Consider the following 17,792-nt stretch of genomic DNA (forward strand, 5'->3'; position numbering starts at 1 on the left):
GAAAGGGAAGAGAGCATAAAGAGAACTGGCCCATGGCACAGGTATGTGTCTGCTGCTCCAAGGGCCACCTTCACTAAGCACTCTTGAGTAAGCAGTGCTGGTGTCTCAAGTGGGTTTTGGAAAAGAGATGGAAGAACAAGTTAAACATTCATTACAAAAAAAACAGAAAATTCTTGCAAGCCTGTTTCTAGTGTCTATGCATGCCTAAGTAGTACTAGCTGCTGATACACTGAAAATTACATTATAAACTTTGGACTATTACAGAGAAAAAATGGAAGCAGTAAATTATGACTGATAACCCTAGGTGATGTGCTTTCCCAGTTTTAATCACAGATTTCCATTTATGGTGGATGGTTCAGAAAAAAATAAGGAAGGTAAAACTTGTAAACAGAAGCTCTATTCAAGGAAACAAGAATAAAACAGCTAGTGCCAAGCTGCCTGATTGTTGTTTTCTTAGTTTTGAGGTGGTTTACTTCTAGATTTAGTGTAATTTTGTTGTTTGAAGCCGTGCTGATCTCCATGTCTTGCTTTGCTCCGAATTCGGGGCTGACTACAGGTGAAGCAGCACTGAGTCTGTATTGATGGCAGCAGGCACTTGCCAATGCCTCTCAGCCTCTGGCAGAAGTGAACTGACAGCTGGTCTTTGCTGCAGGGCAGCCCTGTAATGAAGAAGATGACAAGAATTAGCTGCATTTTGCTGACACACTCCCCGTATTTCTAGAATTTTGAACTGCTCTATGCCAGATGGTCATGTCTGTTAAGGGTGTTATTCATGGTGGCTTTCTCTTCCCTTGTATTAAGGGTCAGCTTGACCTCCCACTGAAATTCTAGGATCTTTTAGTGAACACATGACCTTCTGTTTTGGAAATATGACTGTTCACTGAGATTTTACTTTTGTGGCAGACACAGCTGATCTATGTTTTCCACTTTGACTTTTCTGCTGATAAGGACTGTCAGAGAAAGCCTGGCAACAATGATTTGAATTTGGTACTTTTGCATTCTTGTAACTAACTGCCTCTAAGATGAGCATGATGGGCTGGCAGGGTGCTGGACAGCCAGCCAGGGCAGGCAGGAGAGTGCAGACAATGCACATGCAGCTGCATGTTCAGCTTGGCTATGCCTTGATTCCTGCAGCATCAGAACATGGCAGGGACTGCTGCTGCCTGCACCACCGTGGTGATGGGTCTGTGGTAGCTCTGAGGGACTGAGCTGGGCCAGATTTAGCCAGATATTAGAAACTGGAGGTCCTCAGCTGTGAGAAGGCAAAGTGTGCAAAACAAGGAAGATGATATATTAGCAAGGTTGTTCTCCAGCAAATCCCTCAACACTGCAATGGGGGAAACTCAAAGAAAACTTGTATAAAGGTAATTTAAAACAGATCAAAGCAGTTTTTTTTTTTTTTTTTTTCACACCAGGCTGTGAACCTCTAGAATGGCTGTCCTCGGGATATCCAGCCCTCAGAGCTGGAAATTAGGGATGGGAAGCAGAAAGAAGCTTCCATAACCCAGGAGGAGATGGTTAGGGACATGCTTTGCCAATTAAGACACTCACAAGTCTATGGGCCCAGATGGGACCTACCCCAGAGTGAAGAGGAAACTGGTGAGAGAACTTGCCAAACCACTCTCCATCTCCTACCAGCAGTCCTGGCTAACTGGAGAAGTTCCTGACTGGAAGTCAGCAAATGTAATTCCCATCTCTGGGAGGGTCAGAAGGATGACCCAGGGGACTGCAGGCCTGTACAGCCACCTGAGAGGAGGCTGCAGTGACGTGGGGGTCAGCCTATCTTGCCACACCCACAGTGAGAGAACAAGAGGAAACAGCCTCAAGCTGAGACAGGGGAGGCTCAGATTAACTTTAGAAAACATTTTTTCACTGTTGGGATGGTCAGGCATTGAACAGGCTGCTCAGGGAGGTGGTGGAGTCACCATTCCTGGAGATGTTCAAGAGGCATCTGGATCTGGGTGATGTGTTTGAGTGGCTCAGGGGTTACAGCGGCATAGCTGGGTGGATGGTTGGACTGGATAGTCTTGAGGGTCTTTTCCAGCCTTGACAATTCCATGATTTTTTGAACTTCTTGCCACAGGAGAGGGTGGAAGCAGACCACAGCACCAAAAAGAGTTGCAACATATTAATGAAAGTTTAAATAAAAAGGCACGACATGGAGAACTTTTGATATTCCTAATATAGGTCAGTTGGAAATGCTGGAGGACTGTCATGGAAATGAATCTCAGGAAAGCTCCAACCTGCTGCATTCCTGCTAAGCTGCATTTTCTAATGCCATTGTTGGAGACGTAAGGGTGGGCTGCATGGACCAGTGCTTACTCAGTAGGGCATTTATTATGTTTTACAGGCCACTTGAACTTTTAGTCACAGAAGTTACTCTTACTAATGTGTGTAGGCAGTATTTATCTGAGTTTTTCTCTCAGAACATGAGAGGGACAGGAAATAAGCAGACCAATCCACCCCAGGGCAAAACATGTGCTAAAATTCTTTGAACAGCAGCAGGAGTGATGCATCACTCTCAAGAGCATGTCAGATCCACACTGCCCTCCAGATTCAAACCATTGTCTCACTGTCAAATTGGACCCTTAGCACTGACTAACGGGGAAGATCATGCTCCAAAAGGTTTTTGAAAGTTTTTCTAGAAGAGCTGTGGGATGTTGCTGTTTATCTGAGGGTACCTCCTGGATGCAGCAGTACACACACTGCTCATAAAAATATTATTCCTTCTGCAAGCTTCCTCCTTCCCCTGATGCCTCTTTTTTTGGGCTATTAACAATTTACATAGCTGGGCTCCTGGGCCTTTGAAGGACAGAGGTACAGGACACCCTGACTCACAAGAGCACTTCTCTTCACCAATTGATTTCGGCCAGTCTCGTCCTATGGGACACTGGTTTCTTTACAAGTGTTTTTTTACAGTGTATGTAAGAATTTGCTTGCTTGCACTCCCAATCCAGAATTTACAGCTTCCGTGGAGTGATCTATCTTAAGAAATGGAAACTGTTTGGACTTAATGTGTGTCCTTCCACAGTCCTCCCTGCATCCTGAGTTACCTAAAACAGGCCAATACAATCAGACCTACTAATTTAGTTGTGTCATAAATGAGGCATGCATGCTCCCCATCATGGCAACACAAGGCCAGAAGTGCTGGAAGAGACAACAGTGTGGTTCTGCCAACAGAGCAACTGAGCAGTGGCAGGCCAGGGTGACCTGTAATTACTGAGCCCATGCTACTCAAAAGAAGCTGATAGCTGATAGATCTCAGTTTTTGCAGAATCTCAGCAGAAATGGAGAAAAATTTTTCATGCATGTGTATTACTCTACCTGTATTTTTCCTGCACTCTTGCAGATTGCACTTCTGGTATTTTGTGGGCTTGGCTTTATCCAGACACATACTATCATCTTCAGTTTCATTAGTTTCTGTATTCATGCATTTCACAGTTCTTTGCTGAATGCCCCCTCCACAAGAAACAGCACACTGAAAGAGTAATTTTAACATACATAAATTTTTTTTACATGGAAATTTTGCAATATGGCAATATTTGAGCCATTTCTGTAATGTGACAGAAAGCTAAAACTGCCTTGTGACCCAGAAGCAATGCCACTCCAGTAATCTGTGTACTGTATGCTCCATCCAGATACCTCCGTGGTGCATTTTGGCCAGATTTGGCAGAATACAGCAGAGGGTAAATGGTATAAATACAGCATCTTGGAATGTGTAAACAGTGGGAAAGGACTGTTTTCTACAGAGGAAAGGGATGACTTGCAACGCCAGTCCTACAATAGAAGAGACTTAAACCAAATTCACAAAAATTAGGACAGTTTTTGCTTCCTGTGTTTTCTGACTATATAAGTTAAACACGAATAACCAACTGCAATGTTAGGTCTATAAATGACCAAACTAAGATTTTAAAAAAAAGTCCAACAAGGTTTTGTTTCTTTCCTGGCTTTTAAACAGAGGTTACCCTTTCTTTATCCACAAAAGAAAAGCCAGCTGCTTGTTCTGACTGCACACAGAAGGCCATAAAACCCAAACACTTTTAAAATATCTTCCTTTATAATTCTGTAAATGTACTTAATTCTTGTGACTTCCCAGAGCATCTGAGAATGCCAATTAGTTGTTTGTTTTTTTCTCTACAGATAAATAGTGACAGCAGATAAATGAGATAAAGAATTCAGAAGATAGAGAATGTCAGCTAATGAAGCACAAGAGATGAAGACAGGAGTGGAACCTCTGTAATTTTTCTGCAAATTATCCCCTTTCTAATGTGTATCTCTGTACATGAAGCACAATAGTACTGGCATGAGGTAGACTGAAAGATCTTAGGCGTTCTCGCAACTACTTTATATTGATGTTTAAAATATTTTTATGAAGTAAAATTAATAATGAATACATCAATATGGAATTAATAAATAAGTAAAATAGTTGCTATAACATTTGGTATTCTGTTACTTATTTTATGTGCTTCACTTCTATATTTAAGTGTTACACTGACTCTACAGTACATTATAATCACATCCCATCTAATAGCTTTGCGTCAAAACCAACTCACTGAATTTTCTGTGTTAAATGAGACTCCAATGTTTCCTGATCTGTGGCTCCTTCTTTTAGCATTCCTTCAATATTTCATTATGCTGTGAGGAGTTCTTGTAATGCATGCAATGTTTATTAAGGAAACTGCAGGGAAAGGTTTATTAGATATACTAGTTTCTTTATAGATAAATATGTATAGCAATAGATAAATGTGTATAGCAGATAGTGGAAGGTTCCCCAAAGGTACACCTCATATTTTTCAATAAGATTGCCAGGTACTATGTAGGAGGCTGTTGGTCAAAATTCAGAATTTCTCTTTGTGTGGGCAAGTACAATATTCCCCAAAGCTGTTTTGAGGATCACTCGATCCCCTCCAATAGCCTCTAACAGTGGAATATTTCAAATGTGCAGAGGAAGAATGTTAATGGTAAAACTCCTTTGTTCTTAGACGTGATAAAAGATGGCAGACTTCCAATGACTTCTAATACAGCAACAAAAACCAGAAGCTACATTATCTGTCACCTGAAGGAATGGACATAAGCTGGCTATCAAATGTTCAGTAATGTTTTCAGAAGTTCTCCTCTTGCAGCTTCAGTTGTGCATAAGGAACTGTACTTGCCACAGGTGCTGGGGTTCAGAGACAAGTGGATAACATGACCAATTATGGCCAGCTCATGACAAAAAAAGCCCAGAAATAAACTGAATCCTACCGGGCTCCAGGCCTGGTGCACCCACTGAGTGCAAGGCTGGCTGTTACACGGTGCCATGGGATCAGGTCTCCTGTTCCAGTCACAGTGCCCCTCCCGAGGGCAGGACACGCGCCGCTGCTGCCGGCCACCACCACACGACCTCGAACACTGCCGAGAGAGGGGCACACCAGGGGTGGGACAGCATGAGAAACCACAAACAGACCACAAAGGTTCATTTAGAACATGTGGGGCCACAGAAAACAAGGACTCATGGTCACAGGCCCATGGGTTTAGAAAGATGTAGAGGCTTGCAGCACATCAAGTCCTAAAGTGCAGACATGAAGAAAAGCTCTGCACTGAAGCACTTATTCCATGTGCCTGGAAGGAAAAGAAGCTGCTACATGGGGAAAAGCTGCTCCTGGCACACACTGCTGGAAGGACTAAAGGGCAGAGTAGAAGTGGCTACACAGAACGGGCAACACAGAACTGCCCATCAACATCACCAACACCGGTAGCATCTCTAACAAGAATTAGAGTAGAAGTCGTGTCAGCAGGATTAATCTGTAACACTGACGGAAGACACAACACATTCATAAGATGCAGCATCTCATTTCTTATGAGGTGGTTTGGAACATTAAAATTCAATCCATACAACAACTGAACTCTTTGGCAGTAAAAGTGTCATGCAAAGATAGAGACTCAGGTTATTTTTTAAACATTCTTGTGTCATAAGTAATTCTAGAATTAGTTATTCACCAATTTTTTTACTATTTTTTCAAAAAGTCTGCTTGAAATACACGAAGTATTTTATACTCTGAAATGAAATAAGGTATCAAATATACTTTGAATAATGCATTGTTACTGTCCTACAAGGAACTGCACCCCTATGGACAGAACAATGTATGTGACGTCTGATAAACGAACCCTTTCAATCCATTTCTACCCAGTGTATTTAGTATCAGGGCAACTTCCAGCGTTGGACTAGTGTTTTTATAAAGTATTTTAAGTGGCAAGCAATTGCAATCATTCAGATATTTTTATTTTTCTCCCTGTGCTGACTGCTCTGACAGCACACCCTGGTCTCCTCCAGGTGTGATTTGTTAGTGCAATGTAAATAAAATGTGATCACCTCCCTTAAAATTCCAATGCATTAGGTCCACAATATCATCAAATATCATCACACATGTTCTCCAGAGCTGCTTTCAGTGGGGTTAAATTCTAAAATATAATCAGGCCACATGCTTTAGCTGACATAAATATTTGCCTGGCTGCCTCTGAGTTGGTTGGCACAGATCTGCATTACAAAGGGAACCAAAAGTCAGATTTATCTTATGTCTGGTCTAAGCCTTTGCTCCATAAAATTTCAGTCCAAAAGTGTAAAGAACATTCTAAACTTGCCATATGAGAACACAAGATTAAAACAGCAGCAAAAAGGATTCATCTAAATGAACCACATTTACTGGTCCAATAGGATAGCTACAACAAATTTTCTTCCAGGCCATCTGCTTCTCCCCTTCAGGACATGGTAATTTAAAGCTCCAGCTGTAAGAATGATTTGGTGAAGCATAATGAACACCTGTGCTAATTTTTTCTGTAGCCATGCACAAGAACTCACCAGCTGCATGTCTTGGAGCACAGTTTTACCTGACAGCACGGGATCCAACAGCCGCTGTTACCTGAAAGCAGACTGCTGACTCACAAAGCTTCTCTTAAGGAACAGTACCTCACTCCAGGGCTCCACATGCCATTGCAAGCAAGGTTCTGTGTTACAGCTAGTGCTGAGCTGTGGTTTATAGCCGAGTAACTGGCAGTGGAAAGGCCTGAGCAGCCGCTTTTCCCCAACATCAATGCAGTGAACATCTCGGGTCTTGAAGCCTCCGCTGCAGTTCACAGAGCACTGCACACAAAACAGAGAGGGGCACATCTCCACATGGTGAGCCCTGCTGAGCGGCTGTGCCTTCCCCAGGCACAGAGCAGGACAGCCTGAGCTGTGAGCATCCTGAACAGAAGGAATTTCCAGGTTACTGTAACACCAACCTGTCCTGAGGCTTAAATGCTGTGGCTTTCCTCACAGCAGCCCACAACATGCCATGTAAGCAAATCCCCTGCTACACTGCCATGGCCATTAATATTATGGATACATATTTAATTGGGAAATCATGCCAGCTGTTTCCAAAAATGCCATAGTGAAAGAGTCCTAGCACAGTAAATACAAAAAATGGATTCTGTATGTAGGGATATTGTCAGCAGCAGTTCCTTAGCTGCTTCAAAGAGAGAAGGGAGTGAGTAGCAGCTCCCACCCTCAGTATCCTTGCACCTCCATGGCACCAGGACAGTTCATACCCCAAGAGCAGCCTCAGTTTGAGAAGGTGGGAGGGAGGAGAGAGGCACTTTGGGCCTCACCCACAGCCTGTGAAATCACTGCCCAGCTTATAGCTCTGCTGAGGAGCTATGTGAACCCTTCCAGTCTCCCTTTGCTAGCCAGAGCTTTTTCCAAACTTCATGCAGCATCACCAGGTCCTGTCTTCAGGCACCAAAATTCAGGACCTTTCCTGCTCTTGATGAAGAACTGAATTTCCTACCCCAGGGATAAGGAAAAATACATGTTTTGTCTTCAAGCAGAATTAAAGCCAATTCCAACTGCACCACTGAAAGCTTCTTAGATCACCTTTCACCTTTACCACTATGATGAAATAGAAACTGATGATGTTTTCCTTTGCATAAATAAGCATCCTTTAGTTGAGCAAGGAACCTGAATGTAATACTTCCCCTAGGAGATGGAGAATGGATGGAAAGGGAATCCTTACTCTTGTCCACAGGACAGGTTTCTGTCTCTCTGAATAGAAACAGAAGTGGCTCTGTAAGAAACTGAGTACAATAGTCTCAAGATATATGCAAAATACATCTGGCATTAAACACAGACTCCAAGATTTAGTCTGAAGCACTCTTCTTTCAGGGGAGGGGAAAAATTAAATGAGAGTAGAAAACAGAAAAGGCTCTACTGCACTAGCAGGGAACCCAGACGTCTTGCTGTGACAACACATCTTCAAAATATTTGAAATGAGTAACAAAAAACAATTGCCACTTGCAAAGCAAACAAAATTTAACCTTTTTTAATATATGAAACTTTAATTAGGTTTGTATAGTTCACTTGATGGAAAAAATGGAGGGCAACAAAAATCTGATAGGAGAAGCCCCTGGTCACAAACTTGTTTCATAACTGGTCTGACATTTTTAAAAAATTGCTTCCTGTTATATTTTATCATTAAACCTGATTGCTAGCTATTTTTTGTGACATGGCCATCATTCACTAGTTGCAAGAGCAATGACATTTATGAAGAAAAAGTGAAGGTGAAATTGCCCTACTGTAGCTGAGAGGGCAGGATGTCTATGTATCTCTTAAAATTAATTTCAGAGGTTTAAATGTAGTTATGTAAAGCCTTGGCCTTTCCTGAACTTTCTAAAGAGGCATGTAATTCCTGTACAAATCAATTTTATGTCTAAGAGCTCAATAATAACACAGGCTTTGTAACTATAACCTTTTATTTGTATCAATCTGCCCTCTAGCCCAATGGCAACAACATTGTCCACAGAAATGATCTATACTGCCTAAGTTTGAGACACCTATCGTTTTCCTTATTAAATCAACAATATTTAAAACAAAATTTTGTAGTTTATCTCTTTTTAGTCTTGAAAAATAACCTGTGGTTTGAAACTCAGTTTTAAGACTGCATGAAGACAAAATGTAATAAGCTTCTAGAAGTCACCTAAGTCCTTCCAGGTGCTCTTCACACAGCTTAAAATATCAAAATGGGGCTCAAGCACAATTCTTTGGGTTCCACTTAGCACCCTGGACACTCTTCTGTACCTTGAACAAGCCATGGGTACAAAACTAGGGCCAAACAGAATCCTGCACAGACCAGACTTAAAAGGTACATGAATGGGGAACAGACCACGTAAATTACATGCTGACAAGGGTGAGTAGGAACACAACAACTCTCTTTCCCAAATTCCCACTGCTTCTTAAAATTAGGATATGTCCCTGGAGGCAGAGATTAAAACGATGTCACAAGCAACTGTGTACAGCTTTGCCCTGTCAGCTCCAAAGAACAGGAGCAGTGAATCCTGCTTTGGCTCTAGATGCCAGAGTTAATGAGCACAACCCACCACAGGAAGAACAAAATTCACAGCAGATGTGTTTCCAGATATAACTCGGTCAGGAAATTAGTGAATTAGTGCTGAATGGTCAACTGAGAATCATGTATGCATTCACTGAGCAAATAATTGTTTTAAAAATGAAATATTTAAAGTTTCATACCAACTGAAATCTGCAAGCATACTGTTCATACACAGCCCTGAGTGAAGTTACCTTGCTCCAATTTCCTGTTTTCCAGCTAGCACATGGACGGAGATAACACCTCCTTGCAGGATCAGGCTTTTTCATGTCCTGGCAGTGAGATGTGTTCCTGCTGCTGCACTCCACATGTCTCCAGAAAGCCCCCATTCCACAGGTCGTAGAGCACTGCACGAGGGCAAGAGGAAAGCCCAGGGGCAAACTCAACATTAGAACATTATTGTGGAAACAATCCTTGAACCTAAATATAAATATCTAGAGCTGTTGTAGATGATAAATGTTATCAGAGACATCCAAAAAAGATTTGAAATTCACCCAAATTTTACTTAATATTCTGAAGGAGGGCTTTTTTTGGTTTCTTAGGACAATACCAGTCCTGATTTATACGATGCACTTCTTTTCTTTGGCAAACTCCTGCTCACTGAGACATTCTAAATCTGTACCAGCTGTTCCACTGTTTTCTTCTGTTATCTCTGGGGATCCACAGTAAAATGCAATTACATCCAATCTTCAGCATGTTCCCTCTCTACCCCTAATACTGCTGATGAGAGAGTCAGCTAATTGAATTTATGATGCTGAAAATCTTAAATAAATATTAGGAATCTTAGGAAAACTGTACAGGAAAATGTTTCTCTAAATCATTATTTCAGGAAGTGGCTGAGTGTTTTCAACATCTGGGAGGATTTCTGTGTCTCAGGAAAGAGAATATTGACTATTCCAGTCCATATCCCAAGAGAGCACACTCCTCACAAAAAACCCCAAACACTGTCATTTTATTCTGAAGCAGGAGGGGTTGAAACCATTTACTTTTTTCTGCCTTAGAAAGGGTGGGTCAGTGAGCTATACATGTAGAGCCAAATTCAACACACACTAAGCAGCCTGTAGCTGGCATGAGCAACAGCATAAATAATCCTGGATTAAGTCATCAAAATGATGAAGAAAGCAAAAGCTATTATGTGGCTTGAACTCCCTGTGTGGCAGTGGGAAAGTTAAACATAGAACACTGAATAAGTGTCCTTGGAAAAATAGGGAAAGTTTAGCTGAAGCTAAGGCAGGAAAAAAAATCAACACTGGAGATGTGTGATCTCATGGTGACTCCTGGGATGTGTGTCCAAGTGGCCACAAAGGTCCTGTTAAAGGAAACTGCACACCACTGCTCTGTTCTGCCTAGTGACACCTCTACCCAAGGCAATTTTTCTGACTGAGACGACAGACTGCCCCTGCCTTGCTTTCTGATGGCCTGATGCCTTCCCCAGCTTTGCTACACCAGCCTGACAACACCAGGGATGCTGAAGTCTTTGACTAAAGCCCTTTCTGAGCACACAGTGAGAAGAGCAAAGGTGGCTCCACAGATGATGTTGGGCAGATCACACTGAGGAAGACTTATGGTCTTGTGTGAGGAAGGTGAAACAGCAGGATTCTTTCAAACCCCGTTGTGTACAGCACAGGGTCAAGAGTGAAAGGCATGATTCTTCAAAGGGTTTCAGAATAAAGCCTGAGGTTTCCTAGTTGTTGTTTGATGCTAAATAAGTTTCTGAAGACATACTGCTTTTCCTTTTGTCATTTGGGAACCAAAATTTCCCCTTGGCACAGCAGATGTCAGTCACAGAGGGAGAAAGTGCAGGTGACTTGACATGACCAAGAGAAGAATGAGATGACCAATACTAGAATGAGATGATCTGCTGGTAATGGAATATCTTTGCTACCCAGAAAGCTCTTAGAAAGGGAAAAGTGACAGCCCAGAATGGCCCAGGAAAGTAGTAGGAAAGAAGTAAAATTTACAGACAAGCACTGTTGGGAATGGGCACCGTTCTGCCCTACTCAAATTTATGCTCTCCCTTGAGGGGAAAAGTGCCAGCCCTCTTGTCGCACTTCTCCACTTCAGTGACTATCACTGCTCTTGGCACTATTTATTTACTAGTGTGGACACTAGTAATATCAAAATATTTACAGCTACTAAAAGAGAAAGAGCACAGCACAGTATTTGTCAGGGTAGGTGCAGTCTTGAAATACCAATGCCTTGCAGAGATGTCATCTAGAAACAGATTCAAAGTTTTACTAAGGATGGACAAACAGAAAGAGCAAAAATAAAGTCAGAAAACTTTAGACTGAAAATTAATTAAAAGCAATGAACAAAAAGAAAAGGTTCTGTAAATGTCAGACTCAAGGTGTGTATGTGAAATAGATAACTTTTATTTAATGTGAAAGAGAATAGCTGACTTTATTAACAGAACCATGGAATGGTTGAAATTGGAAAGGAGCTTTGCTAAGGTAAGGCCACCTAGAGGCAATTTCCCAGAACCATGTCCAGATGGCTTCAGAATATCTCCAAAGATGGAGACTCCATAAATTCTCTTTTTCATCACTTCTTCAAATCTGAAAAATTGGAAGTTCAATGTGCCACACTTCCCATAAAATTTATTTTAACAAAAAACAACAGCTTGAATGAGAGTAGCAAAATACCACTAAATTATTAAAGAATAACAAAGTTATATTCATTAAGTATCTTCAAATTGATTTTATCAGTTCTGTGAAAGCAAATGTATTAACCTTTTCTCTACATTCATTCAAGTGTTTATTCAATAATCTTTGAACTGTTGAGAATCAATTCTTATAATAGATCAGAAATGTCCCAGAGGACTAGATAAGAATATCTTCCAATTTATCTCTAGGAAAATAAAAAGTCCTATCTGTGGTCTAATGGAATGCTTCATCCAAACACACTTCACAAGAAGATAAAAACCAAATTATTAAACAATCAAGATCAAACTGGTAAATACGAACAAAGATGATAAAGCAAAAGAAAAGCCCATATGGACTCATCTAGAAGAAATAATTCAAGTGAGTCTAATAACCTTTTCTGACAGGCTAACATGGCTTAATGAAATAAGGAGCTGGCTGCTGTAATGCATTTTTACATGATCCTGCAAGGCGTTCTTTTAGCAAATATAAATACAGTTTAGGTGAAATAATTACAACTAACTGAAAAACTGTAATAAATTGGTTCTTAGTGGCTCAATGTCAAAATGGACAGACTTTTCAAATATGGTTCTACAGGGCTCCAAAGCCAGGCTCTCTTCAGCATTTTCATTAACTACTGAATGAGGAAAGACAACATTCATTTAAGGCATTTGAAGATGATGACAAGCTGGGAGAGTAGGCAGGAATGTTGAAATCTGAATTCAGTGACACCTCACCACAATAAAAACTGTAAGAAAGCAGTAGCCTGAAATAAAAAAATAGATACAAAATACTACATTTAGGGAAAACTCTTCATGCATACACAAACACACACACATACACACACATCTATATTCACACACACACACACATACACACACACACACAGCTCCCAAATGTAATTGAGAACTTCTGCTGATCTAGAAATACTGTAGTAGGGGTCAAGCATTTACAATGGACCACAAATTGAATACATCAAAGTAAGATGGTTACAAAACAAGACAAATCTCATTTCTGCATTCACAAAGAGGGTAATACATAAAATGTGAATAATTAGTTGATTTTGTATGCCATGTGTCCACTGGGACCACAATGAACATCACTGACATAAAATATGTCATGAAACTGAAGCAAGATCAGACAAGAAAAACAAAGTCCCCAGTTATTTAAAAAGCACAAGGAAAATCTCGAAAGAATTTAGATGTCAGACCCCAAAAGAGTTATTAAGAAGACAATTTTCCTCCATAGTCTGCATATAAAAGAAGAGAATGCATATAAGAGAATCCTCATTTTCAGTAAGGAAGATGTTTGCTATCTATAAGGAACATATTTCAAGGTGGATGATGAATGAGTGGGACAGGAGCATCTCAGCATGACAGGCCTTTGCTCAGGCTGTGGGGGCTTGTGGCCACAACCATTCCCTTGATCTTCTCTTGTAGGGTCTTGCACTCAAGCAGATCTAAAAGCAGGTTTTCTCTTATAGGGATATGGGCAGGAGGGAATTCTTCACCTGTCCCACTAGAACAAGGGAAGCTAAGGCCATTCTCACCTGGCCACAGGAAGGCACAAGATGAAAGCTCAAGCTGCCATCAGGAGTACATGTCCTGAACAAGAGCTGGTGCACTGAGGACAGAGAAGGGGTCCTACCCACTGTCTGCATCCAACATCTGCATCTCAGGGGTTCTAGATATGCCTCCACTGACATGAGATGCATTTAGTAACCTCATGCTATCCTTTTTGGCCCTGAATTTCTGCATTTCTATGATTGTGAATCATTCTCAGCAGATCCAAGAGCAAACAGGTACACAGAAACAGACCCTGGACAGCATTCTCCATCAGCACTGAGACACAGAGGCAGATCACCACTAGGAGGCTTCCAGATCTGACCCTCTCTAGTTTGGTAAAAAAGGCCATCAAAAAATGAGATGATTAGTTCAGACACCAACATCTCTCACTTTAGGTATCATGACTTCAAGAATATAAAATCCTTTAGCATATAAGGAACTCTGCTGACATAAAAATAAAACTTTACAGTGGGAACGGTATTAAATAAAAGTTGGTAAATTATGGCCAGGCTCTGTGATGGCTATATTCATTCTCTGTAAGCAACCTAATCTTAGATATCCCAAGTTACCACCTTTTTTTGTGGTATTTTACATATATGATACTGATTTCAGAAAATTGTGACAAACTAAGAAACTCCATTTCCTTGTGTCTGAAACACAGCTGTTCACACTCTCCACTTCTTACTAGCAAAAAATAACTTACCTCACTCCAGTTGCCTACTCTCCAGTAGGCATCACTAGGCAAACTGTTGGATGTTATTATGTGGCTGTTGTCTGTGGCATTCACTAAAACACCCTCAGATGCTGCACTTTGGTTGTTCAGAGCATGCTTGGGAGCTGAGGATTGTGTGCTAGTGGTTACAGTGTCAGGCAGCTTTATTTCTTCTCTGCTGTCAGCCTGGTATCTCGGTGCATGCCCAAGCTCTGTGGGCATTTCTGTAACCAGTGCTTGTGGGGTTGTTACCTCCACCACAGGAACATCAACTTGCAGACTGACATAGTTTGCTGCTGTTGGAAATGGCAGCCCTTGTGCAGCTCTGCTGACAGGACTGAGCACAGAAAGGTCTTGGTGAGGAGATGCTGGTGGGCTCTGAGAAGTCACACTCTCATTCTGAGAGACAGGAGAGGCAGTGTCCAAGGTTGTGCTTCTGGTCCTGATGTCAGGACTGAGCTCTGTGCTGTAAAAGAGAACAACTGCTTTCTTGCTGACTCCAAGTGGCCCATCAGTGTTGTCAGATTCCTCAGTTAAGTAATCATAGCTGGAAGTTATTTCTGGATTACTGGCAAAAGAGGAAACAGGAGTGTCCTCACTTTTTTGCATCTCACCCTCTGCAGTAGAAACTGGCTCACTTTTAGAGGTGTTTTCAGCACGCCTTATAATTTCAGTACTTAAGCTGTTATGAAAAGGCCATGAAGTACTATTTTGATATGAGCTATTTTCAGCAGAAACAACTGGGTAATTGTAAACATCACCTGATTCAGCAAAATTACTCTGTAATGTCCTGTTGGGTGCTCCCTCTTTTCCTGAGACATTGACCAAACCAGAGGATGTAGGCAAAAAGGGAGTTACACTTTCATGCTTGGGCATTTTTGTTGTTGTATGGAACTTGGGGTTTGGCCTGGGTATTCTCCGAGGAAGACTCCGTTCAGGATCAGCAGTTGTTTTTCTGATTATGATCTTGCCCCTTCTGGGTGCCTGTGGGGGAATCAGAAATCTTCCAGCAGAAGGGCATTGCTGAAGACCACACAGGGCCTTAGAGTTTGGTCTCTTGGAACTGTCACAAGGCTCATCATTATTTTTGGCACAAGTGACATTACGAGTCCTTACTCCACCACCACAAGTGACTGTGCACTGCAAATGAAACAGAATTAATGTACCTGTTAATGTAATCTCCCTGCACAGAAGTATCAGATGGCATTTGTTTATAATGAAGAAGCATCATGACAAATAATGAATTACAAAGCTTTTCCTGGAGAACAAGCCTTTCATTCCAGTGATGTTCTGCTATCATGGAGTTCTTTCCAAATTTTTCAACAGTAAATGTCATCTTGGGGAAATAGTAGTGACAAAAGACTACATGATAAAGACAAAATATTAAATTAATATTGTAGAATTTGATTTCTTCATTAACTCACAAAGTCATTTAGTCAATACCTTTTCCACCAGATTTATAAAAAAACAGACTAAAAACCTGGACCTGAACCCACACCTGACTGGCTCAGTGCTGTTCACAGTGCCACAAACCTGCTGTGGTGATCCATGCAGCTCACAGACCCTTGCTGACTTTATGAAATGGATTTTTCATTCAGTCTTAGTACAGCCATGAACTGCTGCCAGAGCTACTAGCATGTCTGTCCTCAGTTAGAGACTACAGAAGGTAATTAGCCAACCTGGCTTCTATTTAAATGAGAGCACTGCTGTGTACAAAGAGTGCTGGGAGCTAAGGAGATGCAGAAAAGGAGTGATGTTCTTCTTTTCTGTGATGTTTTTCATCCTTAGGCCCAAAGGCACAGCCATGCCTTCAGCAGCTGTGCCTCAACTACGGATTTTATAAAATCACACTTCTCTGGTTGGAGATGCTAAGGCTGGATGACTGGTTGAGTAGGAGTGAAGATGTTACAAAAAAACCTACTGGAAGAATTCTTCCTATGAATCAAGGAAGCCTGACCAGGTGCTCAACATGAAGTGACAAACTCTCCTTAGTCCCGGACTTTATTGTCCCTGACACATTTAACTCATTTTGGAGCTAGTCTGGGTCACAGGGCAGTAGAAACACCAGTGACTTTGCATTGCTGGAGCACTCTGTTGTTCACAGCTATAAAATAATATTGCATCCCAATGCTCTGCAGCAACAGGAGCAGGAAAGCAACCAGTGTAGCCTCACAGTAAACAGGTTCATCAGCTCCTGTCCTTTGTGCAGGTGAAATACCTGCACTCTCTCTCCAGTTTCTGCAGACATAAAAATGCATTTTTATCAGTAAGTTGTAAATAAAATCCAACTGCACGTGAGCACAAGCAATGTGCCATTCCTATATAAATGCACTGCTAGTCATGCAAGCTCAATCTATTTTTTCACAGGTATTTAAAACATGGGGGTTACTCAATTAACAAAAAATCTCAATATTTTGTGATGGTGGTTTGTGAGCAGCATAAACCCAATCCAATAGAGTCACAAGATTTTTTTAGTTCAGTATGTGACTGTTCTCATAGCAGTGAGTCTAATGAAAAAAAAAAAAAGATGAAGGAGAAAGATGAGAGTGGAGTTTTCAAAAAAGAAGGGAAGACAGTATTTACAGCTGGAAGACACCCTCAACCCTCAACCCCTACTCCAATTGCCTGAGCACCTCATGTCTGACCAAAAGTCAAAGCATGCTGCTAAGGGCATTGTCCCAATGCTCTCTTAAGCACTGACAGTCTGGGGACATTGAACACCTCCCTGGGCAGCCTGTTCCAGGGTTTGACCACCCTCCCAGAAGAGAAATGCTTCCCAATGTCCGACCCGAACGTCTCCGGGTGCAGCTCTGAACAATTCCCATATGTTTCCAGAGCTATGGCAAAAAAGGCAGAGTTTTGGATGCAAGAGATATGAATGTAAAGAATTTAAAAATGCTGTGCTGACCTACAGAGATGACAGTAGTCATCCCCCTAGTCTGGCCCACAGCAGCCACTGCTCTCACACAGAGTCTAGCACTGAGCACACCACATTCCACAGTCCCAAAAGCTCAGCAAGTTAACATGCAACACTGCCCAAAGTCTTTAGGAAGCTGGGCTGGAGGTTTTTTTATGTACAAAGGATTTGTGAACATATTAAAGTACAGAAAAGTATTCTAGAAAAAAAGTGTAAAAGGCAAAACAGCAGGTCACTGGTCCTTTTTGCTGAATATAATAGGTAATTTTGAGAAAAAGTTCAGTGTTTCAGCTAACATGAATTTACCTCAGTCCAGTTGCTCACTGTCCAGTCAGATGGGCACAAGATATCTCTGTTGCATGACAGATGGGTCTTTGGTTTAAGCAGGTGCTGGCACTCTGTGACATCCAGTGCTTGCTCATCAGATCCCACTGTCTGGATGCAAAGTACAGTTCTCTTCTTCTGCCCTGTTGGGCCACATGTGGTCGAACACTTCTGCCACTCCCCTGCCCACCACCTGAAAACCAGCAGGGTGAGAAACATCAGAAAACAACCCACCAC

At 41.6% G+C, this 17,792-nt stretch overlaps 1 protein-coding gene across 1 annotated transcript in view; it reads right to left on the reverse strand.

The window, feature by feature from the left end:
- Positions 1-453: 453 nt before the first annotated feature.
- Positions 454-17,792, reverse strand: part of ADAMTS12 (ADAM metallopeptidase with thrombospondin type 1 motif 12) — a 142,305-nt gene continuing 124,966 nt past the window's right edge. Inside the window, exons 18-24 of the mRNA XM_064735531.1 lie at positions 17,538-17,748; positions 14,306-15,454; positions 9,593-9,745; positions 6,947-7,120; positions 5,245-5,391; positions 3,325-3,478; positions 454-659 (exon numbers count right to left, since the gene is read on the reverse strand). Coding sequence (XP_064591601.1) covers positions 454-659; positions 3,325-3,478; positions 5,245-5,391; positions 6,947-7,120; positions 9,593-9,745; positions 14,306-15,454; positions 17,538-17,748 — 2,194 coding nt within the window. The remainder of the gene's footprint in view (positions 660-3,324; positions 3,479-5,244; positions 5,392-6,946; positions 7,121-9,592; positions 9,746-14,305; positions 15,455-17,537; positions 17,749-17,792) is intronic.

The sequence above is a fragment of the Zonotrichia leucophrys genome, chromosome Z, assembly GCF_028769735.1.
Source record: "Zonotrichia leucophrys gambelii isolate GWCS_2022_RI chromosome Z, RI_Zleu_2.0, whole genome shotgun sequence".
NCBI classification, from domain to species: domain Eukaryota; kingdom Metazoa; phylum Chordata; class Aves; order Passeriformes; family Passerellidae; genus Zonotrichia; species Zonotrichia leucophrys.